This window comes from Anas platyrhynchos, chromosome 4 (genome assembly GCF_047663525.1).
Source record: "Anas platyrhynchos isolate ZD024472 breed Pekin duck chromosome 4, IASCAAS_PekinDuck_T2T, whole genome shotgun sequence".
NCBI classification, from domain to species: Eukaryota; Metazoa; Chordata; class Aves; order Anseriformes; family Anatidae; genus Anas; species Anas platyrhynchos.
In genome coordinates this window covers 10707224-10716302 of record NC_092590.1, presented here as the reverse complement: position 1 = coordinate 10716302, position 9079 = coordinate 10707224, and the positions used below count along the sequence as shown (strand labels likewise).

Sequence of the window (9079 nt, the reverse complement as noted above, 5' to 3'; positions counted from 1 at the left end):
CATTAAGGCTTAACATCAGAGAGCATTCTCTGCAGGGGTAAAAGCAACACATTAAAGCAGCAAAGGGCTTTTCCTGGCAAAAAATCAAGCAATACTGCTCTCTAGCAATGAGGTGATCTTATTGTTGATCATATGGCAATATAAGACAACGAAAATAGCAAAGAGGATGACCAGAAAAAAAAAATAATAAAAAATGTTTGCTTTACCAACTGCTGTCCCAAGAGACCACAACAAAGACACAGTTCCTTGGACGCCCAGCCCGATATACCAGTGAAAGTTACTGCATTGGAACCATGAATTTCCCTTTGAATTGAATTTATATTTGGGAAAAGAATAAAAATCAAATGAAGCAATGTCCCTGGCTTCCCCTTGTCCCCAAAGGGCTGGGCAAACGGAGTGAGGTCAGGTCAGAAACAGACTCGGGGAGACTCGGTGTGAGGCTTTGCATTCCCTCTGCACTGAAATCTTTTCTGTTTTATCATTTATGTGTTCAGGTAGGTAACGTCACTGTCATTATTCTATACAGCAGCAAGGGAAACTGTAAAAACATGACCAAGCAGGCTTACTTGCAGTGTGTCTTTTACTGAAAAATACATTTTATTTGTCATAACATTCAAAAAAAAAAACCAACAACACAAAACAAAACAGAAACAAACCCCACCCACTAATACAAATGCTTACTCATCCCGCTACAACCTTTGGCATCCAGCGGTCCCAACCAGCCTGCTCTCACACGATCCCGGCGTCACGCAGCACCAAGTGCAGTTCTTGGAGCCACGCGGTCTCCTCACAGTGGGACCACTCCAGGCTCCAGCTGCACACTCCCCACAGTGTCATCGATGTTGAAAGCAGCTCAAAGAGTCCGTTTTTCTCCAATTACATAACTTTTTTTTTTTTTTCTCTTTTTTCCACGCACTGCTTTCACGGCATTTTCCTGTTTGCCTCATACCCCACCGCTCTCCCATCAGCCACACCACCCACATGCCCTCCACAGTCACTGTCCTTACTTCACACGTGCACTTTTAAATGTCTTTACACTGATAAGCCACCCCCTTAAACAGGGTGAAAAGAAAAATAAAAAAAGAAAAAAAAAGAAAAAAAGAAAAAAAGAAAAAAAGAAAAAAAAAAAAAAAAAACAGAAAAAAAGGGAAAAAACACAAGCATTTTTAAAATACTGTATGTGTTCTGGGGTAGCCACAAGTAATTTATGAGAATAAGGAATGACACTTGGCCATCAACACTAGATAGTAAAGGCACCTCTGAATGCAGACAGGAAAAAAAAAACACGCGCACACACACACACACACAACCCATAAATACATTTTAAATCATTCACCAAGGAGTAACTTTACCCAAGTGAAACCGGCCCCGCTGCAAAGGGCCGGAACAACACTCACGCATCCCTCCTGTCCCGCCACGTCACTTAAACCGATGCCGACCTAAAATTTGGGGAGATGCAGACCCGGAGCTTGAGGGGCAGATGGGATTTGCCCTGCTGAGCGCAGGGGGTGAATTTTGGCTGCTCTCACCCGGGTGTTTGGGTACCCAAGCCCTGGGCCAAGTTCAGCGAAGCGTTGCACCGGTGGGCAGCCACCAGGGCCCCCAGAAATCCCCGTGGGTGGCTGAAATTGGGGTGAGTGCGAGGGCTTCGCTGGACTGGGCCTGGGAAGCTCAGCTCCCTGCAAAACCGACCCTCCTCCATGCAAACACGGGGTCTGTTCAGTCATCGACACAGCCAGGCAAACACAGTTTGACATGAGAAGTGACGCGCTCCCCTGAAGAAACCTCCCCTGAGAAAATAAATAGCTGTTGGTATCGCCTCGTTTCATTGCTCTCATCTCTACAGGCAGCTAAAAAACAACAACAAAGTCCCTACAAAATCTTCCTCCAACAAACACGTCTTGAAACCCTGGGCACTTGTTTTCTAGGCATTTTTTTTTTTCCTTTCAAGTCCACCGGGTGGAACTGTAAACCCTGAGTTTGTGTGTGCAAAACCTGTATCTTGTAAACTGCAACGTGAAACCTCGCTCCGAGCACCGATACAGGAAGAGACAGGAGGCAAATGTTGTCTGAAGACAGATGCTGGCGTTGTAGCGAACGTACCGCGCGCACTGCTATCCCCTGCAATCCCAAGCACCGTTCTGCTTAACGCTGATGCTCTAATTGTAATGAGTACAGAATGACTGGGTCATGAAAACAGTGAAGCAGCATTCGTTTTCTTTACGAGGCTTTCAGCCAGAATCCCAGCAGAAAGTGAAGGCTGCGACTGCGAACCACGCGACCGAGGAGCAGGGGGTCAAGCTGACACGCTGGGTGCTCTAGCTGGGCACTTCAAGCTCTTAGAAAGGATCAGGATGTTTTTTTTTTTTTTTTTTTTTGCATTAAATTTGCACAGTGATGAGGACAAATGAGCAGATATATGTTAAATCGCTAGCTAACTTTATACTTGCAGGGCATTTCATCCTGAGGGCAATTCCAGTTTGTGCCTGTGGACAAATGAACTCCCTTGAAACAAAACCTCACAAATATGAAGACAAATATCAGTCGCAGCTGATTTCCCTCTATCTTGCAAGTTACTCATGGAAATGAAAATCTTGGGTTTTCTTTAAAAAGAGAAAACCCTGAAGCTTCCTTAGCAGCAAGCAGGTTATTTTTCTCCTCTGTGTGGAAAAAAAATAAAATACACATTCACAGAAACCTTGCTATTATTGCAGCAGAAATTTGGGGTTCTGATTGCTTCAATGCATTTTTCCCCTTTGCTGTACAAGTATCTGGGAAAGATCTTATTTAATGACCTACACATGTATCCCCTTTTGATTTGGACACCTCACCTCAAAGAATAAAAAAGGCAGCCTATGGGGGTCTTAAAAAACAACTTGGAAATTTATCACGAAGTTTATAAAACAGCAATGAAAACGTGAAAAAAAAAAAAAGTCCCAGCGAAGTCTTAACGCTCAGAAATCCAGCTTCCATCAGTGAGAAAATTGAATGTAGAAAAAAACACTTTGCCAGGTAAAATAGATCAGCATGGCTGAAATACCAGGAAATCTCCGAAGGTGTGTGAGGCAGACCTGGTGGATGTGCAGGAAGGATTTAGAAACGGGTGCAGGAAAACCTCCCAAGTGGCAAACCCTCAAGTACAGACTTTTAGGATTTGCATTAATATCTTGAAATTTCAACCTCAAGAAAGCTTTACGTAAAACAATTCAGGTTTGATCTTACATTTACGGGCTTCTCTGAACTGAAATTTGGGGCAAGGAACACACTGGTGAAGTTTAGTTTCACCCTTGTGTTAATAATTCTCTTTTATTGAGACAAACTAGTTGCTGGCAGCAAAATCATCGGTTTTTGCAGAAAAGGCTGCAGTCTTAAGGAAAAATAAATGCTGTCTTCTTTAGAACCGGGGTCTAAAAATATTACATTCAAGGGTCACTAATAAAAAGTTGATTTTTTGAGAGCTGCCACAAACATTTAACCAACCCTCACTCCTCCAGAGAAGCGCACAGCATCTCCTGCTCTGCCACGATGCTCTTGCTGCTCATTTCCTAAGCTAGTGCCGAGAACGAAGCAGCAGCACCCCAGCTCTGTTCCGTGCGTGCTCAGGCCGCCCTGTGCTGTCGGCAGAGCCCATCCCAGCGCTCAGGTGTGAGATGCTCCTCAGCTCCCTGCAGTTCCCCACAGACCGGTCCCCACTCCGGCTAAACCTGGCCTGCTGCTTCACTGAGCTGGCTGTGAATGCGGGCTGTACGTTCTGCTACAGCTGGAAATCAGCATCTTTTTGTTTGTTTCTTTGTTTTTTTTCTTTGGTTTTCCTCTGTCTGAAAGGAAAAGGGTGGCAGGAGACCCAGGCAAGAACCGTGCTGCCAAAAGCCAGGAGGTGACGAAGGCCGAGAGGGACGAGTCCCCGGCACGGCGGCGCGGTGTGTGAGGGAAGATGTGGGAAAGGAGGAAAACAAGCAAGGAAGGCAGAGATGAAATACAATACGGGGTGAAATACAGGAGCGGAAAGAAAGACAGAAATGCAGAAACAAACCCGCCGCAGGAGAAGGGCGTTATGCAGCTGAATGGCAACGCTGCACGCAGGGGAAGACGAGAAGGGGCCGCGGGCACAATCCTGCTGCTGTGTGGGCACCGCTTCGCCCCCGGCCTCCTCTGGGGACCCCCGTGGGCCCCCTCCCCGCCGCCTACCGGTGCTCCACCACCAGCCGCATGGTCGTGCCGTCGAAGGACGGCGGCGCCACAAGCCGCGGGCCGCCGGCGGGCGCCGTGATGCTGATCAGCGGCTTGGCCGCCACCGTCGAGGCCGCTGTTGAGGCAGCAGCCGGGCCATCGCCACCGGGCACGAAATAAGGCCCCTCGGCCTCCACCGCCGGGCTGCCGGGCTCGGCCGCTGTGCTTCCATCGCTGCCCGGGTGGGAGAGCGGGCGCGGCAGGGCGGCAGCGGGCAGCACGGCGGCGGCGGGCAGCAGGCCGGGGTAGAGCATGTAGGCCGTGCCGTAGGCGCCGGCGTTGAGGGCCAAGGGCGGCAGCGGCAGCGGCAGCGGGGCGACGGCGGGCGCGGGCACCGGCACCTCGACGTACTGCCCCGTCTCGGGGTCGAAGAGGCGCCGCTTGGGGGGCTGCTGCGGGGCGGCGTCCAGCAGGTAGTACTGCCCGCTGCTCACGTCCAGCAGCACCCTGCGCTGCGGCAGGGGCTCGGCGGCGGGCACGGAGGGCGAGAAGCAGAGCAGCTGCGGCGGCGGCGCGGCGAAGGGCGGCAGTGGTGGAGGGAACAGGGCGGCTGGTGGAGCCTCGACGGCCGCCGGGGCTGCGGTGGCGACAGCGGCGGCGGCGGTGGCGGTGGGGGAAGCCTCGGTGGAGGCGGCCGAGCCACCGGGGCCACCCGTGGGCTTGGAGGAGCCAAAGGGCTGCAGGCTCCGCAGCGCGGCCGCTGCCGCCACCGAGGACACGGCGGAGGGGCGGCCGCCGCTGGGTGCCGTCGAGGGGGCGGTGGTGGCGGTGGGTGCCTTGAGGGGCAGCGCCAGGTAGCTGCCGCAGTCCGGGCCGTGCTCGGGCTCCCCCGACGGCCTCCCCTCGGTGCCGGCAGCGGGCAGGCGGAGCAGGGAGCGCGGCGCCGCCGCCGGGCCCCGCAGCCCCACGTCGGGGGGCGCCTTGGCCGGCGGAGGGGCGGCGGCGGAGGCGGCGGCGGGGCCGCGGAGGGCGAGGAGGGCTCGGGGGGGAGCGGGGCCGCGCTGCCGCTGCCGGGCCAGGCTCTCGAAGGCGGCCGCCTTGGCCGACACCTTGTCGGAGGCGGCGGCGGGGTTGGCAGGGCGGCGGGGCAGGCGCTCGGTGACCGTCGGGGCCGGGCCCTTGGGGGGCGGCGGCGGCTCCTCCGCCTTAGGGGGCGGCTCCGGGGCGGGGGGCGGCCGGGGGCCGGCGTCGCGCTCCTGGCTGGCGATGAGGGACAGGACGTGGCTGCCGGTGATGGGCAGCGGGTCGCTCTTGCGCTTCCACTCGCGCTTGCTGAAGCTGTACAGCTCCTCCATGCTGCGCACCGCCGCCGTCAGCTTCTCCAGCGCGTTTTGCACCGGCGCTGCCTTCCCTTCCTCCCGGGGGTCTTCCTCGCCGCCGCCGCCGCTGCCTCCCCCCCCCGACGCCGCCGGCCCCCGGCTCTTATCGGCGGCCCCGGGGGGCTGCTGGTGCCGCCAGGGCGCCCCGGCCTTGGCGACGATCTTCAGCACGGCCGGCTGCCGGGGGTCGCTCTTGTTGGGGGCGATGGTGGCCACCGGCAGCCGCCCCGACGTGCGGTGCACCAGGACGGTGCCCTCCGGCGGGCAGCCCAGCGCTCGCCCCCCCCCTGTCACCGCCGCCTTGCCCCCGCCGTCGGTGGCCTTGGCCCCGGCGTGTCCCAGCGCCTGGCAGGTGATGACCACGGGGGACAGGGCTCGGGGGATGCCCGCGATGACCAGCTGCCTCGGCTTGTGCTCCGCGGCCCCCTGGTCGGAGGCGACGCTGCCCTTGTCGCTGCTGTTATCCCCGGAGTCGCCGCTGTAGGAGCTTTTGATCAGCTTCCGCACGTCCCGCACCTGGTGCAGGGGGCCCTGGCTTTTGCCCTTGCCCTCCCGCACGTCTCGCACCAGGAACTGCGGCACCCGCTCGGCACCGTCGCCCTTGGGCGCTTTGGGCGGCTGGCCCCGGCTCTCCTCGACGGGGCGGCCCCCCAGCTGCGGCGTGAGCAGCTCGGCGATGGGGAAGGGAGGATCTCGGCCCCCCAGGCTGATCTGCAGCTCGGCGCCGCGGGGTTTGGCAGCGGGGGGCGAGGCGGAGACCCCCCCCGGGCCACCGGGCTCCTTGGGCTCCGGGCCGGCGGCAGGCTGGACGGCGGGGACGAAGAGACGGGACGTTTTGGTGGCCCTGCCGCCGGGGGGGTCGCGGCGCGGGGACGGCTTGTGCCCTCCGACGGGCGCCCGCTCCTCCTTCTTCTCCGCCTCCCGCTCCTTCCAGGTCCTGAAGGCGCTGTTGTGGCTGCGGAGGAAGGTGGTGGCCCTGGCCGCCTCCGAGCCTCCCCGCCGAGCCTCGCGGGGCTCCTCCGCGGCCGCCCTGTCGAGGCTGCGGCTCCCTTCTCGGGGCGTCGAGGCTTTGGATGCCGGCGACCTTCCCCCGCCGCCCTCCGCTGCCTCCTCGGCCGCCTGCACGCCCGGCTCCGAGCCCCCCTCCGAGTGCCGGGAGCTCTGCCGCTGCACGCCGCCCTCCCGAGGCCGGTCCCGGTCCCGGTCCCGGTCCCGGTCCCGGTCCCGGTCCCGGTCCGTCGCCGCCGAGGAGGTGTCGGAGATCTCCCCGCGCTCCATCTTGAACTCGTGCTCCAGCTGCATCTTCTTGGAGATGACGTTCTTGAGGAGGCTGGAGGCGAACTGCGACTTCTTGCTCGTCCCCTCCAGCGACAGATGCGGGGGGTCCCTGCGCGGGGGGTCCCCGCCGCCAGCCTCGGGGGCGGGGGGCACGGCGGCGGCGGCGGCCCGGGGGGCAGCGCCGGAGCCCGGAGGCTGCAGGAGGCTCAGCACCCGCGGCGGAGCCTCGACGTGAGCGATCTCGCCGTCCAGCTTGCTGACCACGAACTCCAGGGCTTTGGGCTGAGCCTTGCCGGAGCGGAGGCAGAGCTGCGGCAGGCCGGGCTCGGCCCTCGGCCCCAGGCTGCCGCATTTGAGGTCCAGGTAGGTGGACCAGCGGCTGGAGCCCAGCGCATGGTCGGGCAGCGAGGCGGAGGAGGCTCGGGAGGCGAGGGCGAGGGCGTCGAAGTAAGGGTACGCCAGGCTGCGGAAAGCCCTGGCCGTCAGGGTCCGCACCTCCTTGTCGGCATCGTCCAGCTCGCTGACGGCGCTGGAGGCACCGCTCGAGTACTCGCCCACCTCCTTCGCCCTCACGGCCCCGCAGCCGCTCTGCAGCCGAGCCGGCACCGCGATGAATTTCTTCGCCTGCTGCTGGTGCTGCAGGTGCTGCTGGTTGTGCTGGTGGTGCTGGTGGTGCTGCTGGTGGCCGGCGTCCTGCCCGCGGCTCGCCTCGCGTTCAGGGGCGGTGGGGACACGGAGGCTCATGTCGCCTTCATGCTTGGCAGCGTGGACGGCGTTTTGCTTTTCCTGCCCGTTGCTAGACTCATTTATAGCCCGGGAAGCGGCTTTGATTGATAGGAGAAGCTGGCCCGCGGGGCTCTCTGCCGGGCCGCCCGGCCGCCGGGGCCGGCTCCCCTCCGAGCCGTCGCACTTGTCCCCGCCGGGGGTATCGTTTTCCGAGCGGCTGCTGGCGATCTCGGCGGCGCTGGCGCTGTCCGTCGGGTTGTTGGGCTCGCTGGTGGTCGTGCTGAGGTAGCAGCTATTGTCCTCCTCTGTCGGCGTCTCCCCGGGCGTCTCGGCGCTGCCGAAGGAGGCGTAGTCCACGAAGGAGTAGATCACGTTGTCGTCCTCGAAGTCCCAGCGGGCGGCCAGCCCGGCGTCGAAGTCCATGTCGTGGTCCACCTCGCTCAGCTGGATCTCCCGCGTGCTGATGTAGTGCGCCTCGTCCCCCCCGACGGGGGGCGCCCCGGGGGGGCGGCCGGCCACGGCCTCCCCCTCCTCGCTTTCGTACCCGAGGGAGGAGGAGGAGGAGGCTTTGCCCTCCGCCGCAGCCGGCTCCCCCTCGGAGGCACGGCCGCCCGCCTTGCTGCCCGGCGAGGGGCAGGAAGACGAGGAGGAGGAGGAGGAGGTGGAGGTGGAGGAAGGCTCCGGACGCCCGTCGGGGGTCCCGGCCGCCCCCCCGGAGCCGGAGCCGCATCCTGCCGGGTGCTGGCGCTGGGGGCGATGCGGCGGGGTGCCCGTCCCCTCGGGGGATGCTGCCCCCGCAGCCCTGCCCGCCGCGCCGCCGCCCGCATCCCCGCTCCCTCGGGCTCCGCTCTCCGCTCCCTGCCTCCGGGCCGAGCCGCACACCTCCACGTACACCGCCGCCTCTTCCTCCTCCTCCTCCTCCTCCTCTTTCCCTTTCCCGGCCGCCTCCTCCGGCCCGGGGCCCCGTCCCGAAGCCGCGTCCATGCTGGGTACCGGCGGGGCGCGGCAGTGGCCCGAGGGGGCGGGCGGCCGGGCCGCCCTCCCCGGCCCCCTCCCCTCGGCGGGGCGGGCAGGGAGGCGAGGCGGGGGCTCGCCCGGCCCCCCGAGCGCTAAAACGAGGGTTTCCCCCGCTTTCCCCCCGCTCTAGGGCCGCCCCGCTGCCGCCCGCCCCGGGGTCCCGCAGCCTGCCCGGGTTTTGTCCCCGTCCCCCCCCCCCCCCCAAAGTCCCCGTCCCCTGCCCCCGGCAGCCGGAGCGAGAGGCGGCGGCGCTGGGGGGAGAAGGGCGGTATTTTTAGCCCCTCGCTGGAAAGAGAGACCTCGGGTTTTGTTGGCGGCCGGACAAAAATAGATCCCCAAACCCCGGCCTTTCATACTTGGGGGGGGTCAGGTCTGAAGCCCCGATCGTTCCTTGTCCCCGGGGGGTTTTGCGAGCAGACCCCGCTCCCCTCCTTTCTCCGTCCCCCTTCTCCTGGCGGGGTCTCCCCGCTCCGGAGCTGGGTTTCGGCGCACGAAGGATGCGCGATCCA

General features: G+C 61.7%; 1 protein-coding gene across 1 annotated transcript; it reads right to left on the bottom strand.

Annotated features, from left to right (window-relative positions):
• Positions 1 to 566: 566 nt before the first annotated feature.
• C4H4orf54 (chromosome 4 C4orf54 homolog) lies at positions 567 to 8738 on the bottom strand. The gene has a single exon (XM_027456195.3). The coding sequence runs from the start codon at positions 8535 to 8537 to the stop codon at positions 4185 to 4187; it is 4353 nt and encodes a 1450-aa protein (XP_027311996.3). The 5' UTR covers positions 8538 to 8738; the 3' UTR covers positions 567 to 4184.
• Between the last annotated feature and the right edge of the window lie 341 nt (positions 8739 to 9079).

Coding starts and splice junctions, on each gene's coding strand:
- C4H4orf54 (XM_027456195.3), bottom strand. CDS start 8,537: ATGGACGCGGCTTCGGGACGGGGCCCCGGGCCGGAGGAGGCGGCCGGG.